The sequence below is a fragment of the Chlorocebus sabaeus genome, chromosome 19 (assembly GCF_047675955.1).
Source record: "Chlorocebus sabaeus isolate Y175 chromosome 19, mChlSab1.0.hap1, whole genome shotgun sequence".
Taxonomy (NCBI): domain Eukaryota; kingdom Metazoa; phylum Chordata; class Mammalia; order Primates; family Cercopithecidae; genus Chlorocebus; species Chlorocebus sabaeus.
The window spans coordinates 31,128,423-31,144,513 of record NC_132922.1 but is presented as its reverse complement, the minus strand read 5'-3'; the positions used below and the strand labels follow the sequence as shown (position 1 = coordinate 31,144,513).

The 16,091-nt window shown below is 55.2% G+C and overlaps 1 protein-coding gene across 21 annotated transcripts in view; it reads left to right on the top strand.

The window, feature by feature from the left end:
• The window catches only part of TANGO2 (transport and golgi organization 2 homolog), a 48,965-nt gene extending 35,221 nt beyond the window's left edge, over nucleotides 1–13,744 (top strand). For 10 of the 21 annotated variants that reach the window (XM_073006999.1, XM_037994857.2, XM_037994858.2 and 7 more), the window contains 4 exons: nucleotides 1,142–1,212; nucleotides 6,434–6,587; nucleotides 8,248–8,517; nucleotides 9,465–10,827. In XM_073006999.1, the coding sequence (XP_072863100.1) occupies nucleotides 1,142–1,212; nucleotides 6,434–6,587; nucleotides 8,248–8,517; nucleotides 9,465–9,585 (616 nt within the window). In that variant the 3' untranslated portion in view covers nucleotides 9,586–10,827. Of the gene's footprint in view, nucleotides 1–1,141; nucleotides 1,213–6,433; nucleotides 6,611–8,247; nucleotides 8,518–9,464; nucleotides 10,828–13,514 lie in introns of those variants that run through there. The other 11 variants (XR_012089538.1, XM_073007000.1, XM_073007004.1 and 8 more) reach the window with 7 other exon arrangements.
• Nucleotides 13,745–16,091: the final 2,347 nt, after the last annotated feature.

Below are 16,091 nucleotides of genomic sequence, written 5' to 3'. Positions count from 1 at the left end.
GCCAGTTTTTTGTATTTTTTTTTTTTTTTTTTTTTTTTTTTTTTTTTTGGAGACGGAGTCTCGCTCTGTCGCCCAGGCTGGAGTGCAGTGGCGCGATCTCGGCTCACTGCAAGCTCCGCCTCCTGGGTTCTCGCCATTCTCCTGCCTCAGCCTCCCGAGTAGCTGGGACTACAGGCGCCGCCACCTCGCCCGGCTAGTTTTTTGTATTTTTTAGTAGAGACGGGGTTTCACCGTGTTAGTTAGCCAGGATGGTCTCGATCTCCTGACCTCGTGATCCGCCCGTCTCGGCCTCCCAAAGTGCTGGGATTACAGGCTTGCGCCACCGCGCCCGGCCCAGTTTTTTGTATTTTTTAGTAGAGACGGGGTTTCACCGAGTTAGCCAGGATGGTTTCGATCTCCTGACCTCGTGATCCGCCCGTCTCGGCCTCCCAAAGTGCTAGGATTACAGGCTTGAGCCACTGCGCCCGGCCGGGAGCATTTTTAACTATTTTCTTTTTTAAAATTAATTTATTTTGTAGAGATGGGGTCTTGCTATGTTGCGCAGTCTGGTTTCAAACTTCTGGCCTCAAGCAGTCCTCCCTCCTCAGCCTCCAGAGTAGCTGGGACTGTAGGCATGAGCCACTATGCCTAGCTCAACTGTCCCTTAACTATTTTAATTGTACACTTAACACATGAGAGTAGGAAAATGTGGTCTTTGGCGCTTTTTTTGGAAGCCTCGATCACCCTGGGGCCACCTGTCCAGAAATACTCAGAGATGAGCTGTGGTGGGGGGCCTGATGGAGAGGTTGGTGATGTGGGGATGTGGCTCAGCCCTGCAGTTGTCGCCATGGACAGCCTTTTGTGTGCCCATGCCATGGGGCATTCAGCAAGGCAGGAAGGCCTTTTAGATGCTGTGCTTCCCAGGCTGGTGGACCCCGAGGTGAGCTGGGAACATACCCATGATGCTGGACAAGAGCTGGGGCCTCCATGACCCTGCCTGCCAGGTGCCCAAGGGGCTGGGTCCTGCAAGCCCCTGACCTGGCCACAGTGGGCTACTATGCACATCGCTAGCCTCCAGAAACAGGGCTGTGAGATCCCCAGGCAGTGTCGGGGGAGGACACCCAATGGCTGTAGTCTGACATTCTCTCCCCTTGGTCTGCAGCACAGCAAAGGGAGACGTCATTTGCTACTATGGGAACCGAGGGGAGCCTGATCCCATCGTTTTGATGCCAGGTGAGCCTGCCCTGGCAGCCTGATGGGGTGGGGGGCTGTTCCTATGCAGAGGTTACCCCTGTGCTTTTTAGAGACCAGACTCTTGTCATATTACTCTCCTGGGATAACTTTGTGGCCGTTTAAGTGCCTTATGGTCTGTAGGGACCTTGCCCTGCACCTGGACACTTCCGAGAGCCCTGGCTCCCTGCTCGCCCCCCACCATGGGCCTTTCCTGCTGAGCGAGATATGCCCCTGTTCTGGGCTTCCCACTGCAGCCCTGTAGCCCAGCCGGCCACCCCCAGCCTTGCTTCCTGTGCCGTCCCAGTGTGCCCTGTGCCTGTCCCTTCTCAGACCCTCTGGGGCCGTCACCACTCGGGTTCTTGCCTGGTCTGCTCCCTGACGCACATGTACACACTCCACTCCAGCCCCACATAGACGCGCACCTCCTGTACCCAGTCCCCAGTCTGATCCCCGGTCCCCATCCTCAGGGCCTCAAGCCCCCCTGCACCAGGTCACACTCCACAGCTGGGTCCTTCCTGCCCTGGCTCTGCACCACTGCCCAGCCTGTGCCTCCTGCTGCATGTCCTTCCTTTACCCCCTCCTTGGGTGCTGCGATTTCCTGGAAGCTTCCTCTGCCAGTGCCCCAACCTGGACGGAATGTGTCATGTTGCCCCCCTCTGCAGCCATGTTCTGGGAGGGAGGTCTGCATCTTGTCCCAGGTCTGGTGCCAGGACAAAGCAACACTCCTGGGAAATGGCATTTGCCCTGGGTGCACAAAACTGTAGGGACCGGAGCCCAGGTTCCGGGGCCAGCTGGCTCGCTCACTTCCATGCTCGCTGCTCGCAGAGACTCCTTGCTGGTGGCATCATGGAACTGTGCCTCAGACGCCCGCTTTGGTCCCTCTATTCAAGCTGCTGGCTCACACAGGGTGTTCTGGCACCTGGGGAGTGTGTCAGTGCTCTTGGTGCCACCCACACCCCTCTGTGAGGGGGCTCCCTCACACCCCTGGCTCCTCGGAAGCTCCATGCCCACGTCACACAGACTTCCTTTGGCATTTGGCATAAATCACCAAGTGAGATTGCAGGTCACAGGTGCACACCTTCCCACTGGGTATACATGGTGGAACTGAAGCCCCAAGCATTCCTGGAGGGGCCCAAGGTAAGCAGTCCCCAGGACAGCTGAGTGGCCCCACCCCTCCTGCATCTGGGGGGGCTGGTGGTGCTGACGGGCTCATCATGAGTCCTGTGGTCCTTGCCTGGCCCACACTGGAGCTAGCTTCCAGCTAGCTTCCATCCACAGATGGGCCCAGCACCCCATTTGCTAAGGTAGTGCCCAGGCCCGAACCCCTGGGCTAGTTGGGATCTCCAGAGGAGGCATCTGCCTGGAAGGTGGCTTCCAGTGTCTCCCACCCATTGGCCCCACGCATACCAGCTGGTGCCCTCTCCTCCACCTGGGGCTCATCCTTCCGGCCACCCTCTGTGACCCTGGTCTTCCCCTCCCTACCTTGAATACAACTGTGGGCGGTCCACCTGAGCTCCCAAGAGCTGGGCAGTGGCACAGACACAGACACTACCAGTGAGGCAGGGATGTGGCCCCAGAAGGTCCTGAGCCTGCAAAGGATTGTTCTGACTGTCTCAGCCAGCTCTTGCTGTTCCACCTGCCCCAGGACCTCCCTGTCAGTTCAGGGTCCGTGGGGTTGGAATATGTGGCAAGGTGGGTCTGTGGCGGTGGAGCTGGGCCACGCTGAGCCTGTGACTGCCCAGGAGAGAACTGGAAACTAAAAGGTGCAAAAGCAGTCAGAGACCCCCTACGACCCCCTCATTCTGAACATTGGCCCAGAGGCCTCTGGGGCAGTCGCTGTAACCATCCACGTGACACCCACGGTTCTCAGAGGCTGAGACCTCCATGGCCGGAGATGCTTATTTTCTGCTCAGTTGTTATTTTGGGGAACTTACTTCTGTCTACATTCTGCCTCATCCCTGAGCCTGCCCCACCTGGTTCACGTTGCCTTTATTTTTTTGATAACAGCTTTATTGAGATATGACTGACTAGCAGCACAGTTCACGCATTTAAAGTGTATCATTCAGTAGGTTTCGGTTCATTCCCAGAGTAACTGTCATCACTACCTAATTCCAGAACCTTTTGTTGATCCCCAAAGGAAGCCATACCCTTCAGCAGCCACTCCTCAGTCCCCACCTCTTCAGCCCCTGCAACCTTTAATCTGCGTTCTATCTGTGGATTTGTCTATTCTGGACACTTTGTATAAAGGGAATCCTATAATACGTAGTTTAGGGGACTGACTTTTTTCACTTAATGTTGTCTAAAAACCCACCAGCAGCCGGGCGCGGTGGCTCACACCTGTAATCCCAGCACTTTGGGAGGCTGAGGCAGGCGGATCACGAGGTCAGGAGATCAAGAGCATCCTGGCTAACATGGTGAAACCCCATCTCTACTAAAAATACAAAAAATTAGCCGGGTAAGGTGGTGGGCGCCTGTAACCCCAGCTACTCAGGAGGCTGAGGCAGGAGAATGGCCTGAACCCGGGAGGCGGAGCTTGCAGTGAGCCGAGATCCGGCCACTGCACTCCAGCCTGGGCGACAGAGCGAGACTCCATCTCAAAAAAAAAAAAAAAAAAAAAAAAGAAAATGAGGTAAAATCCGGCTCTTTCCATCAGAAGGTGAGCTCTGGGACACAGTTGGAGTGCAGCCTCTATGAACTGCTGAAACTGGCTTACGGTCTGTAGTTGCTTATCAGAAAAGAGTGTTTGAAGGTTGGTTCTCTGTCCAATCGGGGTTGTAGTAGTCTGGGCTGTAAGTCAAAGAGGGTCTGATAATGTGTGTGATCGCTGCTATTGTGAGGGAGTTTATCAAGAGTGTGTTTTTTCTTGTAGCCATAGGAATTTAAGGAGTTGCCGAGCCAGCTGCCCTGAACCCTCAAGCCAGTTGGTACTTTTTGTTTCTTCCCTTCATCCATTAATGGACACTTGCATTGTTTCCACCTTTCGCCTGTTATAAACAGTGCTGCTCACAGTGTGACCTCACAGCGTTTGTGTGGTCGTATGTTTTTATGACTCTTGTGTGAATACCTAGGAATGGAGTTGTTAAGTTGTATGGTAACCCTGTTTAACCTTTTGAGGAACGTCCAAACTGTTTCTCAAAGCTGCTGCAGGCTTATACATTCTCACCAGCAATGAATGCGGGTTGCAGCTTCTCTGAATCCTCACCAACACTTGCTATTTTCCGCGTTTTTGGTGATAGCCATGATAGTGGGTGTGAAGTAGTGTGGCCTCGTGGTTTGGTTTGCGTTTCTCTGATGGCTATGATGTTGAACAGCTATTCTCATGCTCGTTGGCCATTTGTATGTCTTCTTTGGAGAAATGGTTATTCAAATTGGGGTGTCTTTTTGCATTATAGGAGTGCCTTATACATTCATTCTAGCTACAAGTCTGATTTAAAGCACAAAGCTTTAAAATTTTAAGTCCCATGTCTCTTTCTTTTTTTTTCTGTTGCTCATGATTTTGGTTTCTTTTCTAAGAAACCACTGCCTAATCTAAGGTCATGAAGCTTTCCCCCGATACTTTCTTCTTAGAGTTTTATAGTTTTTGCTCTTTCACTTGGGTCTTTGGTTTGATTTAACTTTTTTTTTTTTTTTTTTTTGAGACAGGGTCTGGCTCTGTCACCCAGGCTGGAGTGCAGTGGTGCAGTCATGACTCACTGCACCCTCAACCTCCTGGCCTTAAGAGATCCTCCCTCCCTGGTCGGGCGCGGTGGCTCACGCTTGTAATCCCAGCACTTTGGGAGACTGAGGCGGGCAGATCACAAGGTCAGGAGATCGAGACCATCCTGGCTAACACGGTGAAACCCCGTCTCTACTAAAAAATAGAAAAAAGTAGTTGGGCGTGGTGGTGGGCGCTTGTAGTCCCAGCTACTCCGGAGGCTGAGGCAGGAGAATGGCGTGAACCCGGGAGGCGGAGCTTGCAGTGAGCCGAGATCCTGCCACTGCACTCCAGCCTGCACAACAGAGCAAGACTCTGTTTCAAAAATAAAAAATAAAAAAGAGATCCTCCCTCCCAAGTAGCTGAGACTGCAGTTGTATGCCACCATGTCCAGCTAACTTGTAATGTTTTGCAGAGATAAGGTCTCACTATTTTGCCCAGGCTGGTCTTGAATTCCTGGGCTCCTGTGATCCTCCTGCCCCAGCCTCCCGATGTACTGGGATTATAGGAGTGAGCCACCTCTCTCGACCTGAGTTATCTTTTGTGTATGATGTGAGGTAGAGTCCAGCTCCATTCTTTGCCCACGACTATGCAGTTGAATGGTCTTCCATGTCGTTCACGATGGCAAAAGCATTGTGATACCTGGGGCTGGAGGCTTGGCTCTGGGGGCCCTGGCAGAGCCAGGGCTGTCTCCCTGAGAAATGCCTTGGCCAAGATATTCTCCTGGAAGTCTGACAGGGAAAGGGGTGGTGTCTTGGTCTCCCTGGTGCATCATTTGGGGTGCATGGCTCCCATCAAGCCCACCCCTGCTGCTCTGGCTTCTAGAGAAGAGCCTCTGAGGTGAGGTGCTTCTCCACCTCAAGTCCCTCCCCTTCGCTTTTTGTGTCATGAGAAACCCTTTTCCTGTTGGCCTTGCCTTCTGCCAACACTCTGGGAGCTTGTTCTAAGAAGCCGCAGTTCAGAGAAGCCACAGTTCAGAGTCTGTGCACTGAGCCCCCTGGCTCTCCTAGCCAGGGGCCTGGCTGGTATGCAGAGGTGGGCCATGCTCTGCTGAGGCCCAGCCTGCACCTGTGCCCACTGTGTGGCACTGTTGGGGGTTCCCCAGATAGGGACGTGATTGTGGTGGGTGCCTCCTGGCCTCTAGTGGCTAATTCTCCTGCTCTTGAACTTCTCAGGTGGCCTCCCAACCTGGCGTGAGGTGAAGAGGTTCCCTCTTGGCTGCCCCGTTTGCCTTTGAGATTTCAGGTTGCTCATTTCTTATTCATCCATCCATGCTGCTGGGCATCTGTGCCTTGTGGTCTCCTATGGGTGCCCCTTTCCGCCTACTGCTGAGTTCTCCACTCTTTGCCAAGCCGTCAGGTCAGGAATGAGCATAGGGAAGGTGCTGGAGCACGGAGTGGCTTGGCCTCAGTCTGGCCTGATTTCATTGTCCCCAGCTGTACCCCATGTTAGGTGGGTGGCAGGTGGCAATTTGTCCTGACATGGCACAGCAAGGCCTCTGCATGGCCAGCCGATTGCTCCCCACAGGCACCTATGGGCTGAGCAACGCGCTGCTGGAGACGCCCTGGAGGAAGCTGTGCTTTGGGAAGCAGCTCTTCCTGGAGGCTGTGGAACGGAGCCAGGCACTGCCCAAGGATGTGCTCATCGCCAACCTCCTGGATGTGCTCAACAATGAAGAGGCGTGAGTGGGCGGGTCCTGCTGGGGTGAGCCCTGGTGTCTCCCAACCAGGGCAGAGGGAAAGGCAGGCCCTGCCGCCCTGGGAGGCCCGTGGAGGTGGCCAGGCTGGGTCCCCAGCTGCAAGGAAGTTGATGGACATGCTGTCCTCCCTGCCTGTCCCCTTGAGCCAGCTGAGGTTTCCAACACCAGGGACTTTTGATGACAGGAGATAGGCCCAGGCCCAGGCCCAGGCCCAGGGGAGGCTCAGTGTGCTCAGAGGCTTGATGCAGCCACATGGGGCCCAGAGCAGATGGATGCTCCCCTCTGCATCCTGGGGGCTAGCGGGAAGTTCCAGAAGATTCTAGACACTCAGCAAACCCAGGCGGAAGAGACAAATCATGGAAATGAGTGGCCAGGGTCAGCACTCAGGGTTGATGGGGCTTCCTGCGTGCGGTCTGTCCCCTGCGACCCTGCGCTGAGTGCTGGGCAGGGACTTGCAGTTCCGGGAACTGCCTGGGTATAGGTGCCCCCACCCATTTCCTTGCCTGTAGGCCTCAAGGCCCCTCAGGTGCCAGGCACCGGGGTCTTGGTTGCCCCAGCCAGGGGTCCTGGTGCTTGCCGTGCTGGCCTTTCTCCCACTGGGCAAGATGCCCCACCCATCCCTCGCTCCCCACCCAGCTCAGACCACTGCCCTGCCCAGGTGACCCAGCGTCCACTCCCACCCTGTCCAGCTTGCCCCCTTCAGAGAAGCCCCCATGGACTGTCTCCCACTCCTCCCCCTGGGGCCCCTTTCTGCCCCCTGTCTACCCTCCCTCTCCTCTGGGCCGCTGATCTGCGGCCTCATCCTTCAGCCTCAGCATCACTGCCTCATTGGAAGAGCCCCACCTGGGCGTGCCCAGCAGCCCCTCCCAGCTGTAAGTCCACACTTACAGTGGACTTACAGTGTGCCATCTGGGGCAGGCCAAGGACTGGCCCTGGCTGCCCTCACTGATGGCTGGAGTCCCAGTGCTAGCTACAATGGCTGGCTTGAGTGGACTTCTCTCACAGGGGCAGATGCCCACAGGGCACTTCTTGGGGCAGGCAGGGAGCTTGTGTGTGCCATCTGGGGCCAAAGCTCTACGATTGAGTCATACGTTAAGGGTAGATGGAGATTTTCCGCCTTGAGCAGAAACGTGTAGGAAACAGGCCTGTTGTGGTGGCGCATGCCTGTGATCTCAGCACTTTGGGAAGCTGAGGTGGGTGGATCACCTGAGGTCAGGAGGTCAAGACCAACCTGGCCAACATGGTGAAACTCTGTCTCTACTAAAAATACAAAATTAGATGGGCTTGGTGGTGCACGCCTGTAATCCCAGCTGACGACTGGAGCCCTGATGCTAGCTACAATGGCTGGCTTGAGTGGACTTCTGTCAGGAGAATCACTTGAACTCGGAAGGTGGAAGTTGCAGTGAGCCAAGATCGAGCCATTGCACTCTAGTCTGGGTGACAAGAGTGAAACTCTGCCTCCAAAAAAGAAAAGAAGAGAAAAGAGAAGAGAAGAAAAAAAAGAAAAGAAGAAAAGAAACAAGCCTTGCAGTTCCCCGGCCACTCCCCAGAGCCAGTTAGGCCACCAGGTGGGATGGGGCTAGACCAAGCTGTGGGCAGGCCACAGAGGGACTAATGGCCACCGCTTCCCTCCATCCTGCAGGCAGCTGCCAGACCCGGCCATCGAGGACCAGGGCGGGGAGTACGTGCAGCCCGTGCTGAGCAAGTACGCAGCTGTGTGTGTGCGCTGCCCTGGCTACGGCACCAGGTATTGCAGCCCGGTGGGTGCGCCACCTCCTATCCCGTGTCCCACCTCCCACGCTAGAGGGCCGGCAAAGAAGCCAAGTGCCCCCATGTTCCATAGCGAGGGCCAGGCTCCTTCCTCGCCCGAGTGGATTCCAGAGCTTCTGCCCTGTCCAGATGCAGCTACAGGGTGAGCAGATACCACAGGCTCCCAGGGCCCCATAGGCTGGGCTTTAGGAGCCAGTACATAGCCACATGGGGCCAGGATGGCCTCAGGGCTGCCTGCACATTGGTGGATCCCTGTGGGCAAACGCCCCAGCACTATGGTGGCACTAGGCCTACAGGCTGTACCCTTGGGTGGCAGCTGCTGGCCAGCCTTTCCCACCTGGAGCTGGCCAGCCCATTGGCAGGTGCACAGTGTCATTTCTTTCAGCCCCTCCTCTATCATAGACTCATATTCCTGTGTATGAGGGAAAGGCAGGTGCCAAGTCCTCTCCTTGACAGGCCGCATGGCCACTGGGTCCCACCCCACGGGGAACACTGAGTGTGTGTCTGCCCTGGGAACCAGCCTGTGCCGGGGCTGCTGGGGAATCTGGTGCCACCCTCTATCTGCAAAGCCCACAGCAGAGAGGGTTGGAGGAGAGGAGAGTGCGCTGAATGTTTGCTTCAGGTGGGCTGGCATGGCCTGGGCATTGGAAGAGAGGGCACAGGAGGGGAGTCTTCCAGACAGAGGAGGCCTGGGCCCCAAGTGGTCAACAGCTTGACCTCTTGGAAGAACCAAGCGTGGCTGTGTCTGGGAACCTGGGCCTCCGAGGGGGAAGCGTGTGGTCAGCCTGCAGGCTTCTGTGTGCCGTGGCTCATGCTACACAGGGAGAGCAGGGCAGGGTGGGGTGGTTCCTAGTGAAGGTGGCAGGACTCACTTAGTGTGGGCCTGCGGAGCCAACCAGAAGCTCACGTGCCACTGACAGCCCCTCATCATCCCCAAGACTGAGGCTGCTGTTCTTCTGTGACTTGGCACAGTCTCCAGGCATGGGGGTCCTGCCTCTACCTGCCTGCATTCTTGTCCTAGCTGTAGCTGTAACAGGCAGGGCAGGGCTGAGGGACACCAGGTGAACGAGGGACGCTGCTTTCTTTCAGAACCAACACCATCATCCTGGTAGATGCGGATGGCCACGTGACCTTCACTGAGCGTAGCATGATGGACAAGGACCTCTCCCGCTGGGAGACCAGAACCTATGAGTTCACACTACAGAACTAACACCACCTCTGGGCGTGGCCAGTGGGCTCCTGGGGGGCCCTGCCTTGAGGGGCACTGTGGACAGGAAACGTTCCTTGGCCATACCACATTGCGCTGCCCGTGGCTTGGCCAGCATCCCCTGGATCAGGACCGTGTGGTTTGCGTGTTACCTGTCTGTGTCCCCATGCCCAGCTCAGGGTCTGCCTTTATGCCAGTGGGGAGCAGCAGAGTCTGACACCAGGTCTAGGACTGGCCCAGGTACACCATGAACATGTGGATACACCGGAGCCCATCTTGCACATGTACACAGGCACACACACGGCACACCCATACACTCCTGCACGTGCACAAGCACACACACGCAAGGCATATACACGGACACCGACACAGGCACGTGCACATGTACCTGCATAGGTGTACTACACATGTGCACAGTTGCACAGACATGCACACACACGATGCTGGGCAAGGCAGAAAGGCAACTCTCACCTCTCATGTGCTTCTGGCCAGTGGGCCTTCATTCTAGTCCGATGACAGGAGTAGGCTTGTATTTAAAAGCGGCCCCTCCTCTCCTGTGGCCACAGAGCACAAGGCGTGCTTGAATTCTTGACAAGCAGACCTGCTCCTGCAGAGGAGACAGCCACATTTGGAACTGGGCACAAAGAAGACCTGAGAAAAACCCACTCTCTTTTTTTCTGAGATAGAGTCTTGCTCTGTTGCCCAGGCTGGAGTGCAGTGGCATGATCTCAGCTCACTGCAACCTCCACCTCCCAGGTTCAAGCGATTCTCCTGCCTCAGCCTCCTGAGTAGCTGGGATTACAGGCGTGTGCCACCACGCCCAGCTAATTTTTGTATTTTTAGTAGAGACAGGGTTTCACCAGGTTGGTCAGGCTGGTCTTGAACTCCTGACATGGTGATCCACCTGCCTCGGCCTCCCAAAGTGCTGGGATTACAGGCGTGAGCCACCATGCCTGGCCGAAAAACCCACTCTCATAACAGAAGTGCAGACTCATTGCCAGATTCAGTGCCCTTGAGTGTGCCAGGGTCCTTTGTGTTTGGGACAATCCTGTGTGTGCCAGGAGGCTCCGTGTGCACCAGGGGCTCTCAGATTCCCGCTTACCCAGCTGGAGGCCATGGCCCTGGCAGCCCCATCTCAGCCAGCCCTGCTCTCTCCCTCCTCCCACCAGATGAGGCAATCTTCATAGGAACCTGTACCCGAATGTGAGCTGCTGATAATAAAACTCTGAGGTTTTGGTGAGCGCATTTCGAGGCCTTTCCCTTGTGTGCAGGGTGCCAGTGGGAGCTGTTGTGTCTCCCATGCAGCCAGACCCCCTGGACAAGGCCCTTCCCACCTCCCCCTTTCCTCACAGCTTCTTCAGCCCCACTTGTGGATGCCTGTGGGTCAGCCCATCTGTCCTTGGGCAGGGGCCGCCGTGAGAGACCCCATGCGTGTGGGATGTGGTAGATGCCGGTTATGGGGCCAGTCACCCATACAAGTCTATCGGGTTGCCGTGGAGGCCCCACTGGAGGGGGAGGCAGGCTGGCCTGGACTTCTGTTGGATGGTGGGGGCCAGGGGATGGTAAGAGGGGCAGGAGAGCAGGTCTGCATCTGTCTCAGCCCCAGGAGCTCCTAGTTTGGGGCCAGCTCTAAGGAGCTTGCATACCTGGACCTGGCCGACTATAAGGGGGTCCCAGATATCTAATGCTGAGACGCAGACTTTTTTTTTTTTTTTTTTTGAGGCAGAGTGTAGCTCTGTCGCCCAGGCTGGAGTGCAGTGGCCGGATCTCAGCTCACTGCAAGCTCCGCCTCCCGGGTTCACACCATTCTCCGGCCTCAGCCTCCCGAGTAGCTGGGACTACAGGCGCCCTCCACCTCGCCCGGCTAGTTTTTTGTATTTTTTAGTAGAGACGGGGTTTCACCGTGTTAACCAGGATGGTCTCGATCTCTTGACCTCGTGATCCGCCTGTCTCGGCCTCCCAAAGTGCTGGGATTACAGGCTTGAGCCACCGCGCCCGGCCAACGAAGACTTTTTATTTTATTTTTTTATTTTTTTTATTTTTTATTTTATTTTTTTTTGAGACGGAGTCTTGCTCTGTATCCCGGGCTGGACTGCAGTGGCCAGATCTCAGCTCACTGCAAGCTCCGCCTCCCGGGTTTACGCCATTCTCCTGCCTCAGCCTCCCGAGTAGCTGGGACTACAGGCGCCCGCCACCTCGCCCGGCTAGTTTTTTTGTATTTTTAGTAGAGACGGGGTTTCACCGTGTTAGCCAGGATGGTCTCGATCTCCTGACCTCGTGATCCGCCCGTCTCGGCCTCCCAAAGTGCTGGGATTACAGGCTTGAGCCACCGCGCCCGGCCTTTTTTATTTTTTTATTTTTATTTTTATTTTTTTTGAGACGGAGTCTTGCTCTGTAGCCCGGGCTGGACTGCAGTGGCCGGATCTCAGCTCACTGCAAGCTCCGCCTCCCGGGTTTACGCCATTCTCCTGCCTCAGCCTCCGGAGTAGCTGGGACTACAGGCGCCCGCCACCTCGCCCGGCTAGTTTTTTGTATTTTTAGTAGAGACGGGGTTTCACCGGGTTAGCCAGGATGGTCTCGATCTCCTGACCTCGTGATCCGCCCGTCTCGGCCTCCCAAAGTGCTGGGATTACAGGCTTGAGCCACCGCGCCCGGCCAACGAAGACTTTTTAAAGCCTCTGGGCTTCCTGGCCTGATTGTGACATGATGCAAGTTCACCTAGGGAGGAGCAGGGACCTCCCCGTCCCTTCCCCTTCCTGCCCAGACCACTCTGCTGGGCTTGGAGCCCTCCATGGCTCACTTTGACCTCAGAATTTCTGAGTTTCCCAGCTGCGACCCAGGCTACACCCCCAGGCCTGAGGAGAAACTGAGGCCCCAAGTCGCATACGTATCCTCTGAGTCAGGACAACAGGCTCCTGGCTGGGGGCACTGCCCTTGCTGCCAACACATTCACCTGCCCCAGTGGTCACCGTGTCCTGTGCTGGCGACCAACGCCAGCACCCAACCTGGATGGCGTCCTGCCCTCATGAAGAGTCCCCCGGATGTTCACCTCTGCCCAGTTCACCAGGAAGAGCAGTCTCTGCTCTTGCATGGGTCCCTCTGCCCCCACCCTGCCCAGGGCTCCCCAGTAGCCTGAGCCCCTAAGGAAGCACAGCCCTCAATGGTGATTCTATTGGTGTTATGAGTGGTGTCCCCCAAAAAGATATATCAGTGTCCTGACCCACAGTACCTCAGAATGTGACTGCATTTGGAGATAGGGTTTTTCTGGGGATAACCAAGGTGGAATGAGGTCGTTAGTGTGGGCCCTAATCCAACACGACGGCTATCCTTATAAAAAGGGGAAGACTTAGGCTGGGTACAGTGGCTCATGCCTATAATCCCAGCACTTTGGGAGGCTGAGCCAGGAGGATTGCTTGAGCTCAAGAGTTTGAGACCAGCCTGGGGCAACATGTCGAAACGCTGTCTCTACCAAAAAAAAAATACAAAAATTAGCTGGCCATGGTGACTCACACTTGTAGTGCGAGGCTGAGGTGGGAGAATCGCTTGAACCCAGGAGGCAGAGGTTGCAGTGAACCAAGATTGCACTACTGCACTCTGGGCAACAGAGAGACACTCTGTCTCAAAAAAAACAAAAAAGGAAGATTTGGGCTGGGCGCAGTGGCTCACATTGTAATCCCAGCGCTTTGGGAGGCCAAAGCTGGAGGACTGCTTGAGCCCAGATTAGCCTGGGCAACATAGCAAGACCCCATCTCTACAGAAAAATTAAAATAAAATTAGCGTGGCATGGTGGTGCACACCTGTAGTCCCAGCTACTTGGGAGGCTGAGGTAGGAGGATCACTTGAGCTCAGGAGGTGGAGGCTGCAGTGAGCCGTGATTGCACCACTGCGCTTCAGCCTGGATGATGGAGAAAAACTCTGTCTCTTAAAAAAAGGAAAAAGAAAGATTTGGACATGGACAGATATGCACACAGGGAGAACACCGTGTAAAGACTGGAATTCTGCTCCACAAGCCAAGGCATCACCAGAAGCTGGGAGAGGGGCCTGCTTCAGAGCCTTTCCTGGAGCCTTCAGAGGGAGGAGGCCTGCCGTCACTCTGATCATGGACTTCCAGCCTCCAGAGCTGTGTGACTGTAATAAATGTCTGTTATTTCAAGCGGCTTAATTTGTGATGCCTTTTTTTTTTTTTTTTTTTTTTTTGAGACAGGGTCTCACTCCATTGCCCAGACTGGAGTGCAGTGGCAAGATCACAGCTCACTGCAGCCTCCACCTCCTGGGCTCAGGCAATCTTCCCACTTAGTCTCCTGAGTAGATAGGACTACAGGTGCATACAACCACATCCAGCTGATTTTTTGTATTTTTTGTAGAGAAGGAGTTTTACCATGTTGCCCAAACTGGTCCCAAAATCCTGGGCTCACATGATCCTCCCACCCTGGCCTCCCATAGTGCTGGGATTACAGGTGTGAGCTACCGAGCCCAGACTGTGGTGGGTTTTTTTTTTTTTTTTTTGAGACAGAGTCTCACTCTGTCACCCAGTCTGGAGTATGGTGGCGCAATCTGGGCTCACTGCAACCTCTGCCTCCCGGGTTCGAGCGATTCTCCTGCCACAGACTCCGAGTAGCTGGGACTACAGGTGCGCCCGCCACCACGTCCAGCTAATTTTTTGTATTTTTGGTAGAAACGGGGTTTCGCCATGTTAGCCAGGATGGTCTCGATCTCCTGACCTTGTGATCCGCCCGCCTCAGCCTCCCAAAGTGCTGGAATTACAGTCATGAGCCACCGCGCCCAGCCGACTGTGTTGCTTTTTTAAGGCAGCCTTAACAGACTAACACAGTTGTGATCTTCACTTTACAGATGAAGAAACTGCAGCTTGGGGAGACACCATAATGGTCCCCCAGTTCCCAGCCAGGTGGAGAGGCAGACCCATGGGCCAGGACAGAATAGGATGAGCACAAAGTGGCACCTCTGAGGGTGCGTGCCCCACAGATCCATGGTCCTCCCATGCTGGTGTCCCCACAATGTCTGGCACTGTTCTCCACCTTACTTGCCCAGGCCTACCCCATAACCTCAACTCACAGCTACACACTCTGCACAGCTCCTGCCCCAGGGTCTTTGTGCTCACAATTCCCCTGCAGATATCCAAACCACACTGCTCCCCCAATTCCTGCAGGTCTTTACTGAAGTCTCGGTCAGGCAACTCATTTAAAGTTTCAGTCTAGCCCAGCACGGTGGCACAGGCCTGTAATCCCAGCTACTTGGGAGGCTGAGGTGGGAGAATCGCTTGAGCCCAGGAGTTTGAGACCGTAGTAAGCCATGATTGCACGACTGCACTCCAGCCTGGGCGACACAGCAAGCCCCATCTTGAAAGAAAGAAAAAAGAAATAAAAAAGGAGGCTGGGTGCAGTGGCTCATACCTGTAATCCCAGCACTTTGAGAGGCCAAGGCGGGTGGATCACTTGAGTTCGAAACCAGCCTGACCAACATGGTGAAACCCCGTCTCTACCAAATATACAAAAATTAGCTGGACATGATGGCGGGTGCCTGTAATCCCAACTATTTGGGAGGCTAAGGCAGGAGAATCGCTTGAACGTGGGAGGGGGAGGTTGCAGTGAGCTGAGATTGCACCACTGCACTCCAGCCTGGGTGACACAGGTAAACTGCATCTCAAAAAAAAAAAAAAAAAAAAGAGGAAGGAAAGGAGGGAGGAGGAAGGAAGGAAGGAACTCTCTTTTTCTCTATGGCAATGAGCACGCACCATCTGGCGTGCTGTGTGCTAGGATTGTTTCTTGCCTGTCTCTCCATCAGAATGGGAGCTTCAGTAAAGCAGGGACCTTTCTTCTCTTGCCCCACCACTGTACTCTGATGCCCAGGCCAGGTAGACATTTGAGCCAAGAATGACAGTGCTGGTGCTTCCCAAGCCCCCATCTATTTGGGCCAACCCCTTGATGCAAGGCCCTTGTGCTAGTAGAGGGTATAGGGGCCCAAAGCCAGTGCCTTCTAGAAGAGCTTTGGACGTGACACCAGGAATGGCTGGGCCTGGACAATGGCCTTCCTGGCACTGCCCAGCCAGTCCTCTGTGCTTGTCACCAGATGCACCTGATCCCTGAGTCCCCAGCATGGATCCCTTTCTCCCAGGCAGATGGGGAACTCACCTCCTTCTCAGATGCCGCTTCCCAACATAAGCTGCTTCTGCCCTCTGGCCCCAAGATGGCCAAGTTGAGCTGTGTAGACATAGAGTCTGGAGGCGTGGGGCTGGCCAACGTAGAGGCAATTCTATGAACAGACATGGCCAGGCCAGGAATGCGGCATGGCCTCAGGTCTCATCCTGGAAGACCTGGGTTCCTGATCTGCCTGCAGACTTCCTGAGACCATGTCTTGTTCTCATGTGCTAGCAGATGCCTGGCTCATGGGTGAGCTGGGCTTAGGTGGAAACAGGACCTGAGAGGGGAAAGGATCCTCCTCCAGCTTGGGCTGGAGTCCCAGCTTCCAGTCGTCAATCTTTGCAACCCTGG